The sequence below is a fragment of the Talpa europaea genome (assembly GCF_964194135.1).
Source record: "Talpa europaea genome assembly, chromosome: 11".
Lineage (NCBI taxonomy): Eukaryota > Metazoa > Chordata > Mammalia > Eulipotyphla > Talpidae > Talpa > Talpa europaea.
Genome location: NC_140078.1, coordinates 44358688 through 44385884, shown reverse-complemented (window position 1 = coordinate 44385884; position 27197 = coordinate 44358688). Strand labels below are relative to the sequence as shown.

Here is a 27197-nt window from a genome sequence, read left to right as displayed (position 1 = left end):
CTTTATTATTTCCTCGGTTCAATCGGATTCCTCTCTCAACCCTGTTCACTGGAGCTGGGCTCCAGCAGAGAGACATTAAATAAATAAATGGAAATAAATACCCATTCATGGATAGGGACACTTAGAATACTTCCATTTTCTGCAAACTGATTAACAGATTCAATTCCATTTAATTAAAATCCCATCACAGACATTTGGCTCTAAAATTTAAATGGGAATTTATTTTACTTTAAAGTAAATAGATGTTTCAATTCAGCAAATGATTTCTGCATCAAAAGAGAAAGCGAAATAGTGCAAGGAGTCTTGTTCTACACTTGCCAAGACAGATGAAGCTGTAAGAACAAAGGTAACTACTGCTGAAGTATAGAATTGCTATTGATTTTATGTATTTAATTCTTCTTCTTCTGGCACAATAACTGTGTTCCCTTAGAAGGCCTAAAATTTTGTTAATTCACATGGATTTTAGCATAAGCAGTGATATCATTTGTGAATTGTGAAAATGATTCTTCTAGTTCTTTTGTATTTTGTCTTTTTAAAATTTATTTATATATATTTTACATCATTGTTCATTTTTTAAAAGATTTTATTTATTTATGCATACAAGAAACTGAGATATAGGCCAGAGGTGTGGGGGGTGAGAGGATTCACCAGAGACAGAGTGGGGAACAGAACAGGCAAATGGATGGAAATACATTGCTGAGGGAAGCAGAGGGTGAGTCAGGAGAGATCTGCTGCGCCATGTGGGTTGCTCCCTGGCTGGGGATCGAACTGGTGCTGCAGAGGCTGCCAATAGCTTCATAGGTCTTAACCCCTTGCACCACCAGGGAGGCCTTCACTGTTCATTTTTGCACAATGTTTGCTTTCTCCTCTCAGGTGTAGTCCTCGTAAAATTCCCACCACCAATTCACCCGTGCACCATCACCATAGTCCCTTCTGTGCTTCCCTCCCTTGTTTTGATCCCTCTTCTTCCTCCCCCACCATAGAACATTTCTGATTTATAGTTGCCTGCTAATTTTGGTCTTTTATTTATTTTTTTTCCTGATCCCTTATTTGGTTCCCCTATATTCCTCTTATAAGTGGAAACATCCGATATTTTTCTTTTTTCTTCTGGCTTATTTTACTGAGCATAATCTCTTCCATCTTGATCCATTTGCATTATATTTCTTTTTCTTACCTTATACAAATGTCTAGAACTGTGTTGTCCAATACTACAGTCATAAGCCATGCAGGACTCTGAGTTCTTAAGTGCAGCCAGTACTACTGAGGATATGAGTGCTTAATTTAATTTGTTAAAATATGAACTGAAAAAATGAAGCAGTGTAAAACATTTCCCCACTACTCAATTTTAGCATAAGATAACATTTCACTAGTTTTATTACATAAAATAGTTTCATTGTGATACATGATTATTTTTAATGTGGGTACTAGAAAATATAACGTGAATTTCTATATGTGCTTGGCACTGATTTAGGACCTCCAGGACACTGTTAAAAATAGCAGTAGCTGTAAATCTCCTTATCTTAATGACTTTAAAAAATATGTCTAACATGTCACTATTAATAAATGAGCTTTATTAGAAATTTTTTATTAGAAGATTTCTTTTATTTCTATATTAAAATAGATGTTTTAAATTCATCAAATTATTTCTACAGCAAAAGAGAAAATCACATGCTATTCCTTTTAAAAATTGTTTCTATGATGAATGACTTTAATTTTCTAATTTTCAAGTATCTTTTTATTGTTAGGATAAAATGATGGTTTATTAACATTTTATATGAAATTTTTATATTGATCTCATGCATAAAAATTATCATTTTTTTCTTTCTAAAAATTCTCTCTAGTTTCAATGTCAGATTCTATGGTCTCATAGTCAGATTTGAAAATAATTTCTTTTATCTTAATTCTCTGAAATAGTTCTTATGGTTTTGAAATTTGGAAATGTCCAGTCACTAAAAGAGTGTTTAAAATCATTCATAAAATTTGTTATTGCCCTCCTGGATTTTTTAGGGAATATTTTTAAAGATTTCTTTTTCTTCTTCAACCCAATTTGATGTTATTTCATCAAGATATCAAATTTAACAAGGGTTTTTATTGTTAAATAGAAGAAGACACAAAGAAATGGAAAGACATCCCTCACTCATGGATTGGAAGAATTAATATTATCAAAATGGCCATCCTACCAAAAGCAGTTTACAGATTCAAAGCTATTCCAACAAAAATCTCAATGACATTCTTCAAAGAAATAAAACACATATTGATGAAATTCATATGGAGCCACAAAAAAACCCTCAAATAGTCAAAGCTCTCCTGACAAAAAACAAAGGAGAATGGAGATATCACACTCCCAGACTTCAAACTATACTGCAAAGCCATAATAATGAAAGCAGTATGGTACTAGAACAAAAACAGACACATAAACCACTGAAACCAAATACAAGGCCCAGAAATAAAACCACACATATATGGACATCTAATCTTTGACAAAGGAGCAAAGAATATGCAATGGAACATGGACAGTTTGTTCAATAAATGGTGCTGGGAAAACTGGACCTCCACATGCAAAAAAAAATGAAACTAGACCACTACCTCTCACCAGGCACAAAAATCAATTCAAAATGGATAAAATAACTGACAATAAGACCTGAAACCATAAAATATATAGAAGAAAACATAGGTAAAACACTACAAGACATACATCTCAGTAACATCTTTAAAGACTCATCCCCCAAAGCAAAGAAAGTGAAGGAAAAGATAAACACCTGGGATTACATCAGACTTAACAGATTTTGTGAGGCAAAAGAGACATTAACCAAAACAAAGACACACCCCCACTGAATGGAAGAAGCTTTTTGCATTCCACACAACTGATAAGAGGTAGATCACAAAGATATACAAGGAACTCACACTCCACAAAAACAAAGTGAACACTGGCTTGTTATCCAGCCCAAACATGGGCCAAAGAATTTAAAAGACACTTCTCCAAGAGGAAATGCAAATGGCCAACAGGCATATGAAAAAATGTTCAACATTCCTCATAATCAGGGAAATGAAAATCAAAACCATAATGAGATACCACCTTACACCAGTGAGAATGTCACATATTAAAAATATTAGCAACAGGGATCTTCTTGGAGGTGCAAGTGGTTAAGATGCTGCACTATGAAGCTATCTGCAGCCACTGCAGCTTGAGTTAGATCCCCAGCCTGCCAGGGAGCAATCCACATGGTGTGCTCGCTGCTGTCTCCCTCGCTGCTCCCCCCAGCAGTGTATTTCAGTCAATCCGCCTGTTCTGCTCTCCACTCTGTCTCTGGTGAATCCTCTCACACCCAGCACCTCTGGACTGTACCCCAGTTCTTGTATGAATAAATAAATAAATCTTTCAAAAAATTAGCAACAACAAATGTTGGTGATGAGAAAGGAACTCTCGTACACTGCTGGTAAGAATGCAAACTGGTCTAACCACTATAGAAAGCTGTGTGGAGTTTCCTCAAACTACTAAAAATGGATATGACCCCACAATTCCACTCCTGGGGATCTACTCAAAGGACACAAAAACTTTAATTCAAAAGGATACCTGTACCCCTATGTTTATTGTAGCACCGTTTATAGTAGGAAAGACTTTGAAACAACACAAATGTCCAAAAATAGATAACTGGATTAAGAACATGTGGTCTATATACACAATGGAATACTATTCAGCAATCAAAAAAGATAAACTAAAGCCATTCACAGCAATAAGGACAGAGCTAGAAGGGATTATGCTCAGTGAAATAAGTTAGAAGGAGAAAGAAAAATATCAGATTGTTTCACTTATAGGAGGAATATAGGGGGACCAAATAAAGGATCAGGGAAAAAATAGTTACAATTAAAAGCACAACAGAACAAAACAAAACAAAACAAAAAAACCAGACAACTATAAATCAGAGACATTCTGCGGGGGCGGGGGGGGTGAGGCAGAGGGATTGAGATGGGGGCGGAAGGAGCACAAGGGACTATGGTGATGTGTACGCGTGAATTGGTGGTGGAAATTCTATGGGGACTACACCTGAAAAAATAAAGCAAACACTTTAAAAATAAAAGGAATGAAAAGTGAACAATGATGTAAAATGTATATAAATAATTAAAAAATGTTTTCAAGAGGAAAAAAGAAATTTAAGAAAGGTTTTTATTTTTTCATGATATTCTCATTACCTTTATACTTTGCTGGATCTATAATTATGTCCCCTTTTTCATGATAATATTACTCATTTATCCTTCCTTTTAATCTATGTTTAATATTTCTAGAACTGTGTCTATTTTATTTATCCTTAAAAATTTTTGGTTTTGGTTGATTCTTCTAAATCTATAGTTACTTTCTTTTCCATTAATTTTCCTCTCTATTATTACCTGCATTCCATTGCTTTTAGGTTCATTATGCTGTTCTTTTCCTAACATCTTTAGTTGAGTGATAGCCTAATTAACTTTCTAGTATAAGCAGTTAAAAGTATATGCTTTCTTCTCTTTGCTGCTTTCAATTTATATCTCAACACATTTTTTCAACTTTTAAAGTGTAGCATTTTTATTATCTCATTTATTTCTAAGATTATTTAATTTCTGTTTCTTTTTCTTTGATGCAAAATTTATGTATTGCGTTACAAAAAAAGTTCTAGACATATATAGATACTTTTGCTTATTTCTTTTAAAAAGTCTAATTTAATGAATTTAGTTTATGTTCAATGAATATGGTGACGTGATAACTATTCTCTGAGTGATTTTGAGACCTGTGTTATGACTTGCTGCAACCTCAAGTTTCATAACCTTTTCATGTACATTTGAGAAAAATGTGTATTTCATAATTATTGAGTCAAGCATCTCATATATATTATTGATATATATATTATATATATATTATATAATAATTATCTATCTATTGCCCATAAACCAAGACTATTACATGCAGTGATGAAATTTTAGAAATCTTTACTAAAATTTTTGTTAGCTTGATCTATCATACAGTTTACTACAACTGTTGAAGATGTGTTGAAATGTCCCAGTATGGTTGTGAATTGGTTGATTTCTACTCTGTGTAGAGCCAATATTCACTCTATACACTCAAGACCCTTCCATTAAGAGTCTATATGTTTAGAATTGTGTTATCTTCTTGGTGGACTGAACCTTTTTTTTATCCCTCTATATGTAATGAATTGCCTCAGAGATTACTGAAATGATCAGTAAAATGTGAATGCAGCTTTTTTCTCAAGGTTTCAGTTTTACGAAGGACCAATATTTTCCCAGCATCAAAATGTCACAAATCCTCTGTGAGGCCATGCAGGGTGAAACTGCTATGGGGTGCCTCCACTCTACACCTTCATCAATGATTCCAAAGAGGAAGGCTGAACTATGGAATGACTTACATCAGAAATACAATCACCCCTTGTCAACTGGACCCAACTCACTGGATTGCTAAGCTAGCCCACAGTGATCTAAGTTCCTGAAGGTTCCCATAAGGGAATTTCAGAGCTGGGAGCATGGGACCCTAAGCCACTTATGAAGTGACTTATGTAGGAAAGCATGCCAACTCTATCCTTATGCTACCTCAGCAGCCCAGAGTCTGCCTGCCTGCATCCAGCCTTACACTCTTCACTTTCCAGCCATGCCCTAAGCCACCCCTACCATTTCCACCTCCCACCCCTTCCATTTCTTTGCTGTCAACAATCCTGCTCTTCATGTTATGTCCCTCCAGACCCTATACCCTGAGCGTCAGATGCCTAGTATTGCATATGCAGCATTAAGTGCTTTAAGAATGCAATGCCAGAATGGCAGGGCAGAAAGTGGCAGACTGCAGAAAGAAAATATTAAGTGCTCATTGTCACTAGCTGCGAAGTCTCACTCCAACCTCCTTATCTCTTCCATCTTGGTTTTCTCACTTGAGAAATGGAATGTGATTAGAGGTCTTAAATGTGAATCCTAACATACACTAGATACTCAGAAGTTACTATTTTAGCACAGGTCTGATGTGCTGCAGGGGGCCTTGTGGCCCCAGCCAGGTAAGACACTGGCAAGCAGCTAAGAAAAGGGCCTCAACTGTGGGGCCGAAGTTTAAAGAGCCTCACACCGTGGGGCTGAAGAAAAAGGGCCTCACATCGTGGGGCTGAAGACTTTTAAAGAGCCTCACACCATGGGGCTGAAGATTCCTTGTGCTTCACATCGTGGGGCTGAAGATTGAACATCCCTTTGTATTTTGTTCTTGGAGCAATAATAAGAAAGAACTTCTCAGTAAATACATTGGACAATAAATTATACGTATAAGAATATTGTAAATGCTTGGCATGGAAAATTACTTGCTTAAAAATTAAACACTGAATAATTTGGCCCACTTGACAATGGGAAATAATTATTGTGCAAGGCCATGTCCGATAAGTAACTCAGAGCTGGTCATAATAATATTCCTCATATGGAAGTTCCGTAAAGAAGCCTTGTAATGAATCATAAAGTTGATTACGCTGGGAGTCTCTAGGTAAAAAAAAAAGTTCTAATAACTGATTACTGGTTTCTAGCTGCAGGCCATATAGATAGAGGAGTCTCCTGATATTGTAGCCTTGGCGATAGGGCGGTACCAAGGACTGTTAGCTGACCTAGGTAGTTGTTTAGGCTGAAATAATGAGTCAAAATTTTAATTATCTATTAACTTTTTTTTTCATTAACAACGATCAAATCAACAGTTATTAATTAATAACAAAATGTCAGATAGAATGGCCAGAGTAAAAACCTCCATCAAAAAACATGTGCAACACGCCAAGCTGTTATAGAGCAACCCTGATATTAAACGGGTTCCTGGCTGTGGGCCCTCACCCGCGCGCTTTAAAGGGACTTATGAATACTCTACTACAGACACACACAAAAGGGTTAATAAAAGGTTTATTTACAAGAGAAAAAGAAATAAGGAAAATGTACAACTCAGGGAGAAAATAGGGAAATAAAGTCTTTAATGCGTCCTACCCGATCCGACGACCTGGAAACCCAAAGTCACTCTCAGAGCTGGCCAGACGGCTGCGAGCTGGCGGAGAGCCAAAAATGGGGGATCCTCCAAAGCCCACGTGTCTGCCTTTTATATCCACCTGGCTGCTTAACCCCACCCTCAGGTCCCAGCCATCTTCCCTTTGGTGGTGATGGGATTTGGAGTTCCCAGTGTCTTTGGCTTTGACCTGGGGTGGGGGTGGAGTCCACAAAGCCTGTATGGAATTAGCTTTGGGACATCCTTTTCCCCCTAACAATTCCCCCCTTTCACTTTTTGCCACCATTTCCATGGTGATGAAGATCGAATATATGGAGGTTGGGATGCAGTCTCAGATGAACATTTTTTTCAGGTTCCAGTGTGAAAGAAAACCAGTCTCTCCAGGTATTTGTCCATTGTGGAAAGCAAAAGTCCTCTACTCCAGGAAAAATAGTTCATCAGTTCAAGCCAAAAAAAAAAAAAAAAAAAACATCTGGAGGCATTAGCCAAAACAAGACAGCAGATATGTAAAAATCACAGGAAAAAAAATCTTAAAATGGTTCAACTGATGTAAAACACAAATTTTCTAAACCTTGATCCCAAACTTTTAACAGCATAGCAAAAGTTTGCAAACTAAATCTACTTTTAAACCATTTTTTCCTATTTTTGCATAAAATCACAGGGCAGAAAAACGTTCTGTTCTAATCTTCTTTTTTTTTAATTAATAAATTTTATTTTTATATTCCCCATACAATTGCAGCATCCCCATTCTGACCCCAATCCCTCCCCTCCTGCCCCTGCCCCCCTAAAAGTGTCTCTGGTTCATAGTTTTTTGTTGATTTTGATTTTCACTTTCTTATAGTTATTCATTTTCCTGGTCCCTTATTTAAGTTTTCTAGATTCCTGCTATGAGTGAGACCATCCGGTATTTTTCTTTTTCTTTTTGGCTTATTTCGCTGAGCATGATCCCTTCCAGCGCCATCCATGTTGCTGCAAATTGCATGTGTTTATCTTTTTTGAATGCTGAGTAATATTCCATGGTATATATATGTACCACATCTTCTTGATCCAGTCATCTATTTTTGGGCATTTGGGTTGTTTCCAAAGCTTAGCTATTGTAAACAGTGCTGCCATAAACATAGGGGTGCAGGTGCTCTTTGGAATTGATGTTTCTGTGTCCTTTGGGTAAATCCCTAGGAGTGGAATTGCTGGATCATATGGAAGCTCTATGTTTAGTAGGTCCAGAAATCTCCACACAGCTCTCCACAGTGGTTGGACCAGTTTGCACTCCCACCAACAGTGCAGAAGAGTTCCTTTTTATTATATTAATTTTTAAGGTCGTTTCTTTTCTCAAAAACACATAGGCCTCAAAATGTGTATGGGAAAGGAATGTACTGATTGTTTTTGTTTTGCTTCTATGCATACCATGATGTAATCCCACCGCTTGCCTTAATGTATAAATAAAGACCCACTGAGACCCTCAGCAGGAGATGCTTTCACCAATATAAGAGTGTTTGTGTCTGCCTCACCCCTCTCCCCTTCAGTCCTAAGGTTTGGCCTAGACTGTCTCATCCTTTCAGGGACAACTGACCTGACATTTTGCCGAAAACTGGTCTTCGACACTGATGGAGAAGCAATGATGTCTTCTTAAGAATGATGTCTTCCATCTTTACAGACACATCACCCAAAGCAGTGATAGTGAAGGCAAAGATAAACAGCTGGGACTACATCAAATTAAAGAGCTTCTGCACAGCAAAAGAGACAATAACCAAAACAAAGAGAAACCCCACCGACTGGGAGAACATTTTTGCACACAACACTAATGATAAAGGACTGATCACAAAAATATGCAAAGAGCTGATGAGACTCAACAACAACAAAGAAAATAATCCAGTCAAAAAATGGGCAGAAGAGCTAAAAAGAAACTTCTCTGAAGAGGAAATGCAAATGGCCAACAGGCATATGAAAAAATGTTCAACATCACTTGTAATCAGGGAAATGCAAATCAAAACTACCATGAGATACCATCTTACACCAGTGAGAATGGCACATATTAAAAAAACTAGCAACAACAAATGTTGGCGAGGGTGTGGAGAAAAAGGAACTCTCCTGCACTGTTGGTGGGAGTGCAAACTGGTCCAACCACTATGGAGAGCTGTGTGGAGATTTCTGGACCCACTAAACATAGAGCTTCCATATGATCCAGCAATTCCACTCCTAGGTATTTACCCAAAGGACACAGAAACATCAATTCCAGAGAATTACCTGCACCCCTATGTTTATAGCAGCACTATTTACAATAGCTAAGCTTTGGAAACAGCCCAAATGTCCAAAAATAGATGACTGGATCAAGAAGATGTGGTACATATACACCATGGAATATTACTCAGCATTCAGAAAAGATAAACACATGCAATTTGCAGCAACATGGATGGTGCTGGAATGGATCATGCTCAGCGAAATAAGCCAAAAAGAAAAAGAAAAATACCGGATGGTCTCACTCATAGCAGGAATCTAGAAAATTTAAATAAGGGACCAGGAAAATGAATATAAGAAAGTGAAAATCAAAATCAACAAAAAACTATGAACCAGAGACACTTTTTGGGAGGTTGGGGGTGGGAGGGGAGGGATTGGGGTCAAAATGGGGGGGGGGTTGCAATTGTATGGGGAATATAAAAATAAAATTTATTAGTCTTCTGGTGGGATTATAACCAGCATGACAAGTTGGCAAGGAAGATTTCTCATTCCTTCCAATCACAAGACATGATAGACTCTTAATTCACCTCTAACCAGACTACATCATATGTCAAAGAAAAAAAACCCTTCACAGAGTTCAGATTAATATTATAAAGGCAAGGAGAGCACTATCTATTAATCATCTCCCATGTTCTGATATTTTCCACACATTATATTATTTCACCCTTCTGTAACCTAACAAGGTCAGTGTTACTGAAATCTCCATTTAACATGAAGAAACTGAAGCCCAGGCTAATGAAGTGTTCCAGGTGCACTGCACTGGTAGTAAGTGGTAGAGAGAAGCCAAGTTCATGTCCATCCTGCCTTTGCTATTAAGCTGCAGTCATAAAATCATCCTCAGCACACAGGGAGGTGACCGTGGGCATGTGAATACCCAGTGTCAGACCCCAGCACTGAACCTGCTAGTTGCAGCAGAAGAGAAAGCATTGAGCAAAGAATAAGTAATCTCCATTCCCAAAGTGAGTTAACCTTTGTGCAGACCTTCAGTATGTGAGGCCAGAGTGTCAAGGTACAAGTATTGCCATTCCAACAACAATAATATGATTAAATATAAAACTGGAGACTTACTTGCTGGAAATTCTAATTCCTCACAGGTCTGCTCTCCTTCAGGAGTCTCTCCAGCTCTGGGATTGAGGGAATTGTGGCTCAGTGGCTGGAACCTTAATACTCAGGCAACTCTCTCTGACTGCCACTCAGATTCACATGCTCCCTGATCTCTGCATTTTCATGATTGTATGCAGGTTAAACATTAATTTCTGATGGTGATAAAGATTAAGTAAATCTTGAGAAGCCTGTCGGAGCAACTCATGTCTGTAGTTCCCAGAAATCTCTTTCTGGGAATCTGCTTATTTTATCACACACCTTGGCAACTTCACCTCTCTATTACCCAGTCACCAGAATTCCAAATTTCCCCAATCAGCCATCACTTTCAACAAATTTCAGCCCTGCTTCCCAAACAGCCTGCACTTTCTGTTCTATTAACATGATTGTCAAACTGTTGAAATGATTCATGGAACAATACTGTGGATAGGTTTTTCACAACTTTCTAGAAAAACCAAAGTCAATATGAGTTTAAAGCATGATTTAAAACATGGTTCTGAGAATGGGTGCAGGAAGTCTGCAGGAGGCTGGAAGCTGGTCCTTCTGGTATCTGCAATTGCTCCTAGCATGGAACTCAGAAGGTGGCATGAACTTGGAAGAGCAGAGTGGCATGTGGATGAGTTCTAGGTAGCTCCACAAAGGACTGGGCACTAGACAGGGAGGACAGAATGTTTGTGACCAAGATGCATTTTTCTGGCTGGATGCAAGGAAGAATTCTCTCGTGTCCTGCCCTGGGAATAAGAGTGGCAAACCAGGAATACAGGAGATGAAAGCAGGATGACATTGAGAAATCCCTAAGTAAACCTTTCCAAGAATCTTTGGAGGAGAGAGGGAAGCGAGGAAGCACTGGCCAGTTGTCCCTACAGTGACATATACTAAAGTGCCCCATGTATCGTCTCACTTCATGGAGTCTTACAGGTGAGACTAAAGTAGTCATTGTCCCTAGCAAGGAGATAGCCATGTTATGGCAGCCTACTGGTAATAGCATCTGTGCAGGCCCTCAGAATACGGAGAGCATGGTGTATTCCAGGCCCCAAAGAAGGCCAACCATCAAGGACCATGCAAATTAGAGGGGTCTTTCTGGCCATCTTACATAATTCGCATTCCAGGCCAGTATTGCAGTACTTAAACTTTATAGAGCATTTGGATATTGGGAAGGGCAAGAGTTCCCTTATAACTTTTCTTTAAAAAATCCCTGCTACTTGGGCCTCCCTGGTGGCGCAGGTGGTTGAATGCTGCACTGTGAAGCTGTCTGCAGCCTCTGCAGCGCGGGTTTGATCCCGGCCAGCCGGCGAGATTCCCACATGGCACAGCAGACCTCTCCTGTCTCACCCACTGCTCCCCTCAGCAGTGTATTTCGTCAGTCTGCCTGTTCTGTTCCCCACTCTGTCTCTGGTGAATCTCCTCACCCTCCTGTGCATCTGGCCTGTACCCCAGTTCTCTTATAAATAAATAAATAAATAAATAAATAAATAATCTTAAAAAAAATCCCTGCTACTTTCACATGTTTTATTCAAGAATAACTTTATTTTTTAAATTATATAGAAGCTGGTGAGAATATTGATTCTGTGCCTTTTTGTGGAGCAGAAAGTTTTTTCCATTTCAGTAGAGTCCAGTTTAATAGCTTTTTCTCACTTGGAGCTACCTTTGTTGTTGCAGCTTAGTCATTATCAAACACTATATTCATTGGAATTTCTCCTATGGTACCTTTGAGAAGTTTCAGTTTTCACATTTAGGTATTGACACTTTGAGTTAATTTTTATGAAGGGTGGAAGGTCTATGATTAGATTCATGTTTTATCAAGGGGATGTCTAGTTGTTCCAGCACTATTTGCTGAAAAGGCTATCTTTTTTTCCTTTGTGCAGGCTTCGCACCTTTCTCAAAGATCAACTGATTATATTTGTGTGGGTTTATTTTTGGACTTTCTGTTGCATTGATCTATTCATTCATTCTTTCGTCAGTACTACAATGTCCTGGTGGAGTCAGTCCTCCATCTTCATTTTCTAGTTCAGGGTTTTTGTTGGGCATGAAATAAGTTTTGGAGGTCTCATGACCTAGAAGAACTAGCATGTTGGCCAAAGGTGTGGGTGGGGGTGAGAGAATTCACCAGAGACAGAATGGGAAGCAGATCAGGCAGATTGACTGAGGGGAGCAGTGGGCGAGACAGGAGAGGTCTGCTGTGCCATGTCGGTTTGCTCCCTACCTGGGAATCAGGCTCAGGCCATAGCAGTGATAGCACTGAGACTTAACCACTAGGCCACCAGGGAGGCTCTCTTGACCATTTTGAAAAATGAAATAGAACAGAGCAGAGTAAAAAGAACAGAGAGGCATTGTACCTAATAAATATTGGTTTTTTTTGAAACTTTTGTTTTTAGTTCTGTTTGTGTATATGTATACCAAGTCATAATATAACATAGGCTTCAAAAGCCACCAAGGACACGCTTTCTAGAGAAATATAATAGATCAAGATTTGTAAAATCTAAATGTGGGGAATAAAAAATGACTGCCAAGAGCCAGAGAAGGCAAGGCAATCGACTACCCTTACATTTAATTTTTCAATTAAAAAATGATATTCATGTGTTCCTTAGTTATTTGCAGTTTTTCTTCTGCGAACTTCTTGCTTCCATTTCCTGTATTATTTCTAACCACAGAGTGACAGGACTTAGCCAGGGGCTGGGTGAGGGGACTGTCTGGGGTGCTTTGGGTCCTGAAGGCAGTGCAGGGCTCCAATGTGGGTGCTGCTGGCCCAGGCTTTCTTCAGTCAGCTTTGATACCCAACTAAAGACAAAGTGATCAGCTCATCTACTTTTATTTATTTAGTAACTTTGATTTTTTTAAAGATTTATTTATTTATTTTCATACAAGAACTAGGGTACAGGCCAGTTGTGCAGGAGGGTGAGAAGATTCACCAGAGATGGTGCAGGGAACAGAACAGGCAGACTGACAAAATACACTTCTGAGGGGAGTAGCGGGCGAAACAGGAGAGGTCTGCTTTGCCATGTGGGATTCTCACTGGCTGGCCGCGATAGAACCTACGCTGCAGAGGCTGCAGACAGCTTCACCGTGTGGCACTCAACCACCTGCGCCACTAGGGAGGCCCTCATCTACTTTTAAACTAATTATAATTAAGCTAATGTGTTTCAGTGCAATTGCACATGTATTATCTTGTTTGCGCCTCCCCTGGGGAGATAGAATTGGTGTTAGTGGTCCCGTTTTGCAAATGAGAGTTTGTGGATAGCAGTAGAAGAGGGTCTCATGCAGGGGTATTCATATTGGCAAGAGGGAGAGTTGAAAGCACATAGATTTTGTGGGAAGATCTGTCTTTGCCTAGATACCAGGTCATAGGTGAAGTATAATGTAGTGAAGGCCTCTCTGTAAGAAGCTCAGTGCAGATCCCAGCTGCAAAGAAAAGTGTATGGAGAGGAATTGGAAAGGACCCCAGGCAGAGAATCAGGGGAATGGCATTCAAGTCTGGCTGTACGTAACATTCTGTGTTCCCCTCAACAAGCGTAATTGAGAGATTCTTTTCCTTCAGGGAGTGGTGAGCTGGCTTGTGTGCCAGGGACAGGGGAGGGACAGTGACATAGCAGGGATTGCACTGTTTCCATCTCTAGACCATTTCTATCACCACACGGAGGGACTACATTGAGCCTGCCAGCAGGCTACAAGAGGATGGAGGCTACTTGAGTCCTACCAGGGCTGTTAGCCCCCCTTCCTGGTTGTGCCATCTCTGTGTTCCTTGGTTTGCACTCAGGGGCTTCTTTGAGCATTTTTGAATTTAATCCTCAGCACTTCCTACCTCAACCCCCCAATACCAGTACATTTAGAAGCTAAATGTCCCTGATGGCTTGGGGGGTGGGAGTAGATGAAAATGCAGCTTATGCATTCACTATAAATGATGGGAGCTTAAGGTCAGTAGAGACCACCTTGTCCATGAGTCCTGCATGGGGAGCAAATACTTATAGTGTCAGGTCAGATATTTTTAAATCCTTTGGCCTGGAGAAGGGCCCGGAGAGGTATAGTTTCAAAGTCCTACAGGTGGCTGATGAATGGATGAGGAAATCCGTTGCTGTGACCCAAATGCACCCTTTGACAGGTGTGTTACATGTTTCACTGTGTCATGCTGCTAAGACTAGGCAAAAAGCACAAGCTGAATTATCTGGACAGCCTCTAGAATTCTCTTTCCAGGTGGGAGCTGCACTTAATCATGTGGGGGCTGGTACAAAGGCACATTTCTATTCCCACCCAAGCTACTGTATTAGAACCCCTGGAGATAAGGCCAAAAATACTGCATCATGGGGAAGAGAAAGCAACTTGATACACAGCCTGTGGAGTCAGAACTCAGCTACAGAGTCAACAGTGAAGTAGAAAACCACCTATATTCAGAATGACTCTAGAAAATACATTAATCCTCTCAGAAAGCAAAATTCAGTGCAATTGTATTTTACATAAATTTGAAATAGTACAAACACAAAATATTAGTACCATTTTGCTTTTTGCACAAAACAAGAAATAAAGTAATTGCAACCCCCCTCCATCAAATTACATGTGTTCTCATCATGATGGCCCATTTAACTCAGAAATACTAGCGTTCTTTGTCGAGGTTGGTTTTGAATTCTGTAAAAGTATCAAAATGATCCCTGTTTTCAATGATAGAAGTGCCTCCCAAGAAATTCCTGCACAGCTCTTTCTTACTAGGAAAAGAGGTGGTCCTTTCTTCAGGAAAATAATGAAGTCTACTTACATTTAGGGGTTGATGTGAAAACACACTGTGTTTAGATTCTGAGCTACACTCAAGCCAGGAGTAATAGTGACAAATTTGGGAATATATAAAGTTTCTATATCTAAATAGGAAAATATATTTCCTTTTGGGCTCACTCAAGGAAATTTGCTTTTTCAGTAGGTTGGTATCAAACTGGGAAGCATCTTTTAGGAATGCTGTGGAGAAGGTAGCTAAGCACAGCTGGGTTTTATATGTATATGATGCAAAATCACTGCCCTTCAGTGATAATTACCTAGCAAAGTGGATCAAAGCAAAACAAAGATGGTGGATAGTGGCATTTTGTCTTAGCAAACATGAAGTTACTATGTCTTACCTGTGGGATGAGGCAGAGGTGTCACCTATGTGGAGATGTCATTTATCCAAAATGACACTGTGAGAATTTTCAACAGAACAACCAAGGGAAAAAACCTTGTTGAATTGGATAGTAATATGATATCAGTTTGGGAGATATGTCTGGAAGGTACATAAGAATGAATGTGCAGGTAGGTGTGGTCACAAGCAGGGAGAGGCGTTACACACTCAATCTTTATAGCTTAGTTGTCAGTCTTGGAATTCACAAATTAATTTTGTCCAGCTAGCATCACACAGCACATGTCTTCTTCCCCACACAAACTTACTATAAATGACTACACAAGAAGAATCCCTCTCCTTCAAAGAAACAGCACCAATCTTCTATAAAGATCCCCCATATAAAATGGGAGATATTAGGAAAAAGTAAATGGCAGTAAAGAGCACTCACTAGAAAAATATTGCCATGGAATAGATTAAAATTGCAACCAAACGTAATACCATGAACTTAAAAAAAATAAGCAATTGTTTCACAATATCTCAAAGAAGAAATGCAAGAGCTCCTTATGTGCAGTATATGCAAGGAAAACCACATGGATGTGAAGATAAAAGGAAGAGAAAAATGAAAATTTTCTAGGACTGAAGTCCATATTGGATGTAGCACAGAGAACTAATCCTACTGAAATACCTTCAGTGACCTGGAGGACAGGGTTGAATGGTGACGTAGAGTCCAGTGGAAATGAGAGTTGGAAGGGCACAAAGTAAAGGTTATGAAACACGTATCAAAGGGATCAAACACACACAATTTCTGTCTTTAAAAAAACAGACCTGCAATCATGGAAAAATATATTTAGAATTTAAGAAATATTTCCAGACATCAGTTAAGACTTTTCTATATCTACAGAGGGAAAGTGCACAGCAAATCTGAGGGGAAAATGAATGACACCAATCCCTCATCAACCCTGTGACAATTCTCACTGTTCCCTGTAAGGATCATTGACTCCCCCTGCTCCCTTCCCTCCCCCCTTTTGGGAGTGCTGTGTGTCTTGGAGTGCCCTCTGCTGGACTTGCTGAGATCTACAGTGACAGTTGTCTTCTGTCAGCATTTTCCTGCCCAGGCTTGGTCTTCCTGCCTCAGTGAAAAATTGTCTATCACATGTACTATGACTAATGGAGGTGACTGATGGAGCCTAACTTTGCCAAAGATGGATTTTAATGTTTCCTTCCATTTTTATTAACGTATAACTGAGAAGGTGCTATTAGTTTACTTTTTTTTTTAAATCCTTTGCTCATTTTTTATTTTTTTTAAGATTGATTGATTGATTGATTGATTGATTGATTGATTTATACAAGCACTGGGTACAGTCAGAAGCGCGGGAGGGTGGGAGAATTCACCAGAGCCAGAGCGGGGAACAGAACAGGCAGACTGACAAAGTACACTGCTGAGGGGAACAGTGGGCGCAGCAGGAGAGGTCTGAGCGCCATGTGGGACCCTAGCTGACAGCCGGGGATCGAACCGGCACTGCAGAGGCTGCGGGCAGCTTCACAGCCCAGTGCTCAACCACTGCACCACCAGGGGAGGCCCTGCTCATTTTTTAAAAAAGACTTATTTTTATACAAGGACTGGGGTACAGGCCAGAGGTGCAGGAGGGTAAGAGGATTCACCAGAGACAGAGCGGGGAACAGAACAGGCAGACTGACTGAAATACACTGCTGAGGGGAGCAGTGGGCGAGACAGGAGAGGTCTGCTGTGCCATGTGGGTGTCTCCCTGGCCGGCTGGGAATCCAACTGGCACTGCAGAGGCTGTGGACAGCTTCACAGCACTGCATTCAACCTGCTGTGCCACCAGAGTTTACTCTTAATTCTAAAACCAAAGTTGTTAACATATTTTACTTTTTACATTTAACAAGCTAGTGTAATCATCATAGTGAAAATGTAGCCTTGCGATTTAAACGAATCACTTGAAATATGCTTTTAAACAAATTAAAAATGTGATCTAGGCAGCGAGGTCAAATTTAAAGTTGCACTGTGCTTTCTTTTAGGGCCAACAGTTTGTCTATGTGACTGTGTCATCTTCTTGGGGGAGGAGGGCTGTTGGAATCCAAGTACATTTTAGACCCTGATCCCTTGGTTCATTCCCTACCCCGGGCTCTAGAATGATGGAAGCAGTAGGTCCTGCCTTGTCATGGTATACGTGCCACCAAAACCCTCACATGCTCCAGTCTCCTTTTGCTCCTGTCAATGCCCCAGAGCAGCCTGTGGCCATTTCCCCTCCATCCCCCCCCCCCCCTTTCCAGACAGCTGATTCTCCTCAGCTATGACATGGGCACTCACAGCCCTGACTACACTCCAGCACCACCATGAACACTGTACATGAATACCATCCGTGAGGATGAGACCATTGTCAATTCTTATTACTGTTCTTCATTGAAGGGTGGCCTGCCTCAGAGAAATGAACTACCAGAAACCAAGGTTTCAGAATCTGAAAATAAGTGACAGGAAACAAAATACCAGAGGCGTACTTCTGTTGGTCTGCAAAGCTGACTTGTGACAATATACTCATACTCTCTGCCCGGGATGGAGCTGGAGGTGAGGCAGGCCCAAGTAGGCAAATGGTACATCAGGATTCCCAGGTGTAGTTCTGGGAAACAGACACTGGACATCTATTTTCTTAAGTTTCCTTCCAATTTCGTTTGACTATAACACTCTCCTCATTTGTCACTTTAATTGTACCAGCGCAATGGAAAAAAATGCACTGGATTTCCAAATGAGAACTTTTATAACTTTCTTGAGATGTTACCCTGAATGATGATCTGACCATTTGAAACACTGAGGCTTGTGATTCTGGTGCTGGAGGTGCAGGGAGAAGAGGATGGCTGAGGCTGCCCCAGTCCCAACGACACAGTTGGCTGTCCAGCATAAGCCACTGGAATGAGAAACGGCGGAGCCAGCAAGTTCAGGCATCACACAGCAGCTCCTTTTTAGTTTATAACCAGTGGAAAGAAGCACATTGCTAATATTCCAAATCACTTCCAAAGGTTTTTAATGGTTTTTACCAGAGTATTTTAAAATATATAAACAGACAGTATAAGCACTAGAAAATGAAGAAAACTGTACTCATGTTTATTTCTAATTACAAGAAACAGAACATCATTCCCTTATTTGTACAAAAATACTTGAAAGTTTACAATTAAGTACACGAGTCAAAGAGATATGTACACAATAAAGCAAAGCACATGGAATAAAGGTTTTGTCTCTGACATTAACACCTCCCTGCATTCCCTGCAAACATTTACATGGGCACTGCAGCTGCACTGACATTATCAGCCTCGCCCCTGGTTGAGCGCTGCCTGCTCAAACTGCCAGGTGTTAAGTGCAGAAAAGAGAAGACAAAACATCTGGACTGAGGCACATATTTGTTCAAGATTTAGCAAATGAAAAAAAAAAAGTTCTGGAATTCTAACACCTAAGGTAACAGAGCTCACCTATTAAACTCTAATACCCAAAGATTTTGGCATTTTCCTTCTCAACTTAACCAGACTGCTATGTGGAGGTTTTACTTAGAAAAGAAAATCACAGGCAGAGATAAAAAGTCAACAGGCTCCAAAACGACCCTGAGCTGTCCCATTTACATTCATGTCATTTAAATACAAAAATAAAAGCCCAATGTCCTTCAGCCCCTGGTTGGCTGGGCTGATGCCTGCACCCGGGAGGGACTGGCTGTTTTGGGGTAGAATGCCCCGCAGCCCTGCATAAGCATGGCTGTGGGGGCTGTGGGAAGTTTATACGCTCCAACAATTCACTTCAGCTGGAAGGTACAAAAGACTATATTGAACCAGCTACATAAAAAAACTGTGAGTCAGAGTTAAGCTTTTCTCTTTTTAAATAAAAAGCATATTTATAAATATGAAATACTGCAATACTAGCTGTCAGAGAGGACACAAGAGTCTCATCTCACTTTTTGGAGACTGGTCTGTGTAAACAGAAAAAAAAATTCAGGGTTTTTTTTTTTTTTTTTTTTTTTTTTTTTTTTTTTAAGGTTTTGCTTCCAACCAGTGAAGAGAAAAAAGGTATAGCTGTGTCTACTAAAGTGTCAGTCCCTAAAGTGAAGTTCAGTGAAGCACAATGCCAGGCTTGAACTTGAGAATGACTTAATGGTCAATGGTTTCAAAGATTAACTGGCTATGAAAGGAAGAATGAATGAGCATTTATGGTTAAAAACACATTTTATAAAAAATTCTTCATTTGTAAAAGTAGACATTTCATGGAAAGCTAGTGTGGTCTGTAAACTAAAATACAGTGTTGCTATACCATAGACTTACAGCAGATACGTGACTGAAGCCTGTTATGACTCTCCTAAACTACGTGTATGTTCCTTGGGGAGCACTACAGTCCATGGGAATTTAGACAATCCAGTGGTTAACACACCTCTGTGAGGGCCAAATGTGACAACTGTGATCTCAGGAAAGGAAATAATTTCTTACCACAGCAGTCTGCTGTTTGTCAAGGGAGTCCTTTCTGCTTTGCAGAGATCATAGGTAAAGACAAGGCCCCTCTCACACCTGATAACTCAGATAAGGGACAGGAAGGGATTGGGGCAACAACTCAAGTTCCCATCTGACTCAATTCCTGGAGTGGGAAGCAGTGATGTGTTGATAAAACTTTTCAATGTCCACACTGCTGTGAGGTACTTATGATCATAAGCCAACAGAGGAGGAGCCTCTAGCTGTCTCATCTACTGGCTAATGGAGGTTTTCAGCAGGACAGAGGTTATCAAGCAAAGACCTTTTAATACAGGGCTACAGATGTGCCCTTTTCAATATTTCTATCTTTATCACCATAGAAACGTGGGGGACATGAAAAGAAGCCAACCAACCAGGTACCATTTTCTTTTTAGATTCTTTAGTCCCCTAAGGGAAAACAGCCACAAATGGACTCACACTACTGCAGGGGGTAAGGCAGTGATCATTCCAGAACTAGGCTAAAAGTACCCCCGGTGGGCAATGTGGCATAACTGTTGGCAGAAAGCAGGCACCAGGTGTGTCTCAAGAAGGCTGGCCTGCATTAAGTTGGAGTGAGGTAACTCAGCCCTGCCATGTTACAGGACAGTGAGTTTTCCAAAGAAATCAAGTCTCCTGAACTGTGGAAGACTAGACATACTAACACCAAGAGTACAGGACATTTGTGCATAGAAAAGTGATCGACAGACTGTGGTAGCCCGATGAGTCCACAAGACATGCCAAATGCCTACCACAGGTGACACCTTTTATTTTAAAAGAAACTCTTCAAGTATACTGGGAAGGACTGGGGGTGCTTTGTTATTTGGGAACTGAATCCACCTCTGGTAACCTTCAGAAGGTGGAGACCATAATCTGGAAATATATGGGGACCCTGAAGCTGCCCAATCCAACTGTCTTTATGTTTTCTATGCACTGAAAAGCCACACCCCCACCCCCAAATGTAGGCTGAATACAATTTTGAAAACAAAGGAGTGCAAAAAAGTAATCAATACAAAAAAGTAAACATATCAGTTTTAATTGTCAAGATTATTCCAGGGCAAGAGTTCATTTCCAATGCTTTCTCTCCTGTTCTTGTTCCTATGTGGCCCAGTCAAGACGGTCATTCCAGTTTATTCTCAAATTTGCACTTGCTCTGTCATGCCCTCTCTGATTCGGCTAGTGCGGAAGGAGCGATCCTCCTGGAGCTGCAGTAGCAAATCGTCAAGTCCAACAAACTAGTCAATCTTGAACGATTGGCACCAACTGAACCCATCTTGCTCCTCCAAATCCCAAAGTGCAGAAAAGATGTATGTTCTTAACCAATGCACAGACCTCTACTTCATTCCAGTGTCAACTTCCTCTAGTCTTTATTCAAGAGTAAATTTGAGATCATAAGGCCACTCGGATGCAGTGGTGCTTGAGTTTGCAAGGCAGGATTCCTTTGTTTAGCTGGTAAAAGTCAACAAGCTGTATCAGGTCAGAGAATTTGGTGTTCCCATCATCAAGGCTGAAGAATATCTGCCCATCATCCTCACACTAGAGAGACACAAGAACATTTGCCAAGTTAGAGGTCATATCTCAGGGGGTAAAACAGGGTACATGGTCAATATTAGCTCTGCCTGCTAACAATGAATTGGTTCCTAAGAGAGACATGGAAAGTCAGCAATGTGAGACAGAAGACATGGGGCTGGGGCAAGGTAAAAGATGGGGAATGGTGTGTTTGTGCTGGGCACTGCCAAATTACTGTGGTCTGCCTGGCATAGCTGGTCCCCTTACTGCTAAGGTGCTTTGGGAAAGAGCTCACCTCATAGCTCACCCAGTTGGTGAGGCTGAGGGTGACCAGAGGCACTATGAGTATCTATGCACACAGCACACCCCAAGAAAGAGTATACAGGGCCTCCCCGGTGGCACAGCGGTTGAGTGCTGGGCTGAGAAGCTGCCCCGCAGCCTCTGCAGTGCCAGTTCTATCGCCGGCTGCTGGGAAAGGATCCCACATGCCGTGACAGACCTCTCCTGCCGCGCCCGCTGCTCTCCCCAGCAGTGTATTTCATCAGTGTGCCTGTTATGTTCCCCGCTCTGGCTCTGGTGAATTCTCTCACACTCCCGTACTTCTGACTGTACCCCGTGCTTGTATAAATAAATAAATTAATAAATCTTTAAAAAAAAAATTGGAAGGGGATACAGCCCTGGGTACTAGTTGTAGGATTGTGGGCAACCTCCTCTTCAGGTCCCAAGGTGTACTCTGCTCCATTATGAATCAAATGCTGGATTGGATTACTTAAAGTATTAGATAATGTAGGTAAAGCAATTATCCCAGGTTCTGGAATAATTGGTACCTATGTGTATTAAAATGAAAATATTCCACATCATCTCCAGAAAGAAATGTATTCCTATCAGCTATTTTAACTCAATGAATTTTAAGTTCAATGACTGCAATACAGATTAGAACAGGAAACTCATATTGTGCTGTTCACCAGAGAAAGTAGTTTTAAACCATTTTTAACTAATAAACGTAAAATTTCTTCTTAATTCTAAAAACTTTTGGAGCTACGGCACCTACCATGGCCAGTTTTCAGGCACTGTAGCTGCAATTTTTTTTTAAGTCTCAAGTTATAGTCTCTAGGGTACTCCTAGGACTGGGGATGATTTGGGGAGAATGGGATTACATACTCTACCTACCATAAAATGCTTTTTCATTAGGGTAAGAGAATGGTAACAGTGGTGTCAACAGGCAATGCAGAAAACAAAAAGGGTTGTGAATGAAGGACTTTTCCTTGAATAACAATTTCTAGTTTACATACTATGTTTTATGGACTCTGGGAATCCTGACTTCATATCAGGCTATGTTGTCTGGTGCAGTCCACAGTAAGCCCTTAGAGCTGCTGGTGAGGGCCATGGGACACAGCAGGAAGCTGCTGCCTAACACACAGTGCTTAGCAGCCTGCTTCACCCCAATTGAGCAAGACTGCCCTCCACCATCTCCATCTGTTGTTGCTGCACCATTCCTGAGATGGGCTCTTATACATTCAAAAAAGGTTCAATCACATGAAACAGATGACATCAGGTTACATCAAAACACACAGAGCTTCATTTTGTAAATGGACAGAATGAATCTCAGTGAGGAAAATATCTGGCAATACTTCCTGGGTTAAGGTTTGTCAGGAAATAGTTCATGAAAGTTATTACTGATCTATGGAATTGGAGGTTAAAGGAATATAAAACATTTGATATTAATTTTGTATATCTTATTCCCAACAAAACTGTAAACTCTTGGAGGGACAGACAACCATCTCCCACACTATATCCAAATCATGTACTAGGATGTGAGCTACAGTACATTAAAGAGAGAGTTAATTACATTTGATAATATAATAGTACTTTGTAAAAATGCCTTTTTAGGGCCTCCCTGGTGGCGCAAGCAGTTGAGCGCCACACTGTGAGGCTGTCCACAGCCTCTGCAGTGCACGTTCAATCCCTACCGGCTGCGGTGGTGCCCACATGGTGAAGCAGACCTCTCCTGTCTCGCCTGCTGCTTCCCTCAGCAGTGTATTTCATCAGTCTGCCTGTTCTGTTCCCCGCTCTGTCTCTGGTGAATCCTCTCACCCTCCCTGCATCTGGCCTGTACCCCGGTTCTTGTATAAAAATAAATAAATAAATCTTTAAAAAAAAAAAAAAAAGCCTCTTCATAACAGCCAGGAATAAAGTTGCAACAGTGGACTCTGTACATCTGCCTTTGTGTACTACCTGCACTCCTGGCCACCAGCTCCTGGGCTCACAACCCGCAGTATTGACCCTTTACTGAACCTTGTTTTTTCCCACCAGGTGCCATGTCACTTGCAACTATGAGTCAGACAGGTGAGTGGGTAGGGCTCAACAAAATACTACCATTTTCAATATTATTTCTAGGGAAACATTGTTCTCAGTTTTAAAAGAACAATCCCCTCAATAAAGGCTCAAGGGGGCCTCAAGGTTGAGCGCTGGGTTGCGAAGCTGCCCGCAGCCGCTGCAGCACCGGTTCGATGCCCGGCTGCTCCCTCGCAACCGGAGGAGAGTCCCACATGGCGTGCAGACCTCTCCTGCCGCCCGCTGCTCTTCTCAGCAGTGTACTTTGGTCCTTCTGCCTGCTCTGCTCCCTGCTCTGACTCTGGTGAATTCTCTCACCCTCCCGCGCTTCTGACTATATCCAGTGCTTGCACAAACAAACAAACAAACAAACAAATAAATAAATCTTTAAAAAAATAAAAAAATAAAGGCTCAAGGTATCTCACCTGTGAACTTGGAACTGTCAGCCTTGCTAATTTGTAACCTGAAAATTGTATTAATGACTGAAACAAGAGAAAACAAACATATGAGTCTGTCAATACTTACAGGTAAAATCTGGAAGTTTTTAATCTTCTGATGATGACAGAGTGTGAGGACAAATGCCTTTGGATTACTCTGACTATCACGGAGGAGAAAAAGTCTGAAGAATGGAAAATAATCAACTGATTATTAGTTTTAAAATCCAGATTTAATATATATATATATTTGCACATACATACACACACACCCCTGCTCCGTCTGCTAAGACAGGATTAAAGACAGATGATTCAGTGTGACCTGTGGTGGCAGCTTCCCCTTGTACCCAGACTATGGTTAGTGAACATCATTTCCACTGAGAACAGTCAAGCCTCTGTAGGGATTTGGCTGATTCAAAGAATGATGACCCTGAAGGCAGTTCAGCCAAAATGGGAATGCTTTAAGTCTATATTGGTGTTATGGAAGAAAAATGAGATAAATTAATAAGGAAGAGAAGATGCTCTTAGGGTAGAATTCCAGCTAAATTAATGGAGAAAAAAAAGATGAATTAGAAAATCACCATTTGGCAATCGCCACAGATTCCCATTTGTAAGATCTTCAAAGGATGCCAATAGATCAGCAGATGAAAGTTGGATGAGAAACAATATTTTCATCATCTTAGAACTTTCTGCCTAATATTTATTACTATGGGAAAAATAGTAACACTATAATAGAGAAACCTGTTATAGACCTCCTTTACCAGGTATTCAATACTTCCAGAGAAGATGTGACCTCTCAACATCACTTCTGGGTGCTACTGTCAAAAACCCATAACCTGAGGGGCCTTCCTGGTGGTGAAAGAGGTTACCACTTCACTGTAAAGCTGTCCGCAGCCTCTGCAGCACTAGTTCGATCCCTGGCCATCCAGGGAGTTACCCACATGGCACAGCAGACCTCTCCTGACTCGCCTGCTGCTCCCCTTAGCAGTGTATTTCAGTCTGCCCGTTATATTCCCACTCAGTCTCTGGTGAATCCTCTCATCCCCTGCACTTCTTGCCTGTACCCCAGTTCTTGTATGCATAAATAAATAAATCTTAAAAAAAAAAAAAAAAAGCTCATAACCTCAACTGAAGCACGAGTAAAAAGACTTGCCCAAACAAGGCACACTCCACAGTGCCTGGCCTCTACTGAAAATAAGTGTTGTTGAGAGACAGGAAGACTACAGAAACACGCTGGCATAGAGACTACATAGGATTAAAGATTTTTTCTTTTAAAATACCGGATGGTCTCACTCATAGCAGGAATCTAGAAAACTTAAATAAGGGACCAGGAAAATGAATAACTATAAGAAAGTGAAAATCAAAATCAACAAAAAACTATGAACCAGAGACACTTTTAGGGGGGCGGGGGCGGGAGGGGAGGGATTGGGGTCAGAATGGGGGGGGCTGCAATTGTATGGGGAATATAACAATAAAATTTATAAAAAAAAAAAAAAAAGATTTTTTTCTTTTGAATAAAGGATGGAATTAAGACCATTGGTAAAAACTGAATAAATGTATATATTAGATGATGGAAATGCATTCATCTTAATTTCCTAACTTTTATAACAGTGCTGTGGTTATGTAAGAAAAGTCCTTGTTAGAAATTTTAAGCTAAAATAATTAGGGTTAAAGGGTATCATGTCACAACTTATTCCCAAATGGCTAAGTGGGAGAGGGAGAAGGAGGGAGGAAGGAAGGGAGAAAGAAAGGAGATAAATGTATTCAGGAGTTCATTATATTATTCTTACACCATTTTTTTTACTGATTTAGCTGATAAGACAGACAGGTGTACACCAGAATGGAAGAGAAAAAAATCTCAGTTCCTGATTCAAGTCATAAAGGAAAAATGGCCTGAGAGGAAACATAATTAAAAGGGGTTAGGAACCAAATTATAGTAACCAGCTAAATCACCAATTTCTAAATTACAATGTTAATATAAAAAGCAACAAAATAACGTTGGAAAATACTGTGTTAGGAAGGTAAAGAAGTTTAATTTTGCTCAGGTTTTCTAAGAGTCATTATAATGTGAATAATCATGGTGATTTTTTACTGGAGGACTTCTCAGAGCCTTTGCAACATGAATAATCATACTGGCTCTCCAAAGGGCTCTAGTAAAGTCTGCCAATCATACATGACCCCTTTATGACAGCATTTCAAGGATGCAGCTTCTTCAGGGTACACTAGGAAGATAGCCACCAGTGAGGACTTGCAGGGTGAGGAACCACAGCTGCACGGGATGTGTTGTCAATGCAGAGAGACAGGTGAGGCGGTCCTGCCTGTCTCCTGAGCAGAGCTTCTTCATCAGGTTCCTCATTCGCCTCAAAAATCTTTTTCTCAGCAATGTTGTTTCATTGCAAATAAGCTATAATTACCAGTAAAACCCCAGGAGTTGGCAGAACTCCTTTTCCTAGAGGGAAAAGTTGTGAGTGTCTCTTTCTCATGTTACCTGTTACCTTATTTATCTCCCTGCTGTTTCATTCTGCAGAGAGGAAACTGCAGGTAATAGGACCAGTGACATTGCTACATCTGCCTCTCAGTTTGGGAGTATGGCTATGGCCTTGGGGAATCCAAAGGTTACCCCAGAGGTTTGGGTAATGCCTAAAGGGTGTCTACCTGAAATGCCTTCTAATATGGAGAGGCATATGAGATGAAAAGGGTATGGCTTAGGAGTAGCAAGATCCCTGGATTTGGCACTTAATTAGAGTCATGAGTGGGGGCGATTTGCTTTCTCAGCCTTGGCTTGGCCATTTACCTGTCTAGGAGACGGGGTGGGGGAGTGGCCGACAGACCACAGCAGGCAATCCACCATAGCACAAGATGACAACACACACAACCAGCACATTGCAGAGATTCTGGTTCTGAGAAAGAAATGAGGCCCATGGAGCCTGAGTGTCCCGTACAGGCTGATAAACCAAGAACATAACACAGAAAGGAGAGCAGCAGGCCAGGTAAGTACTCACCCTCATTAAGGACTGAA

The 27197-nt window shown here is 40.6% G+C and overlaps 1 protein-coding gene across 3 annotated transcripts in view; it reads right to left on the bottom strand.

Annotated features, from left to right (window-relative positions):
- Positions 1 to 21290: 21290 nt before the first annotated feature.
- The window catches only part of GRB10 (growth factor receptor bound protein 10), a gene marked incomplete at both ends in the record, with an annotated part of 127733 nt that continues 121826 nt past the window's right edge, over positions 21291 to 27197 (bottom strand). For all 3 annotated transcript variants that reach the window (XM_084248367.1, XM_084248366.1, XM_084248365.1), the window contains 2 exons: positions 21291 to 21437; positions 24270 to 24363. In XM_084248367.1, coding sequence (XP_084104493.1) covers positions 21291 to 21437; positions 24270 to 24363 — 241 coding nt within the window. The remainder of the gene's footprint in view (positions 21438 to 24269; positions 24364 to 27197) is intronic.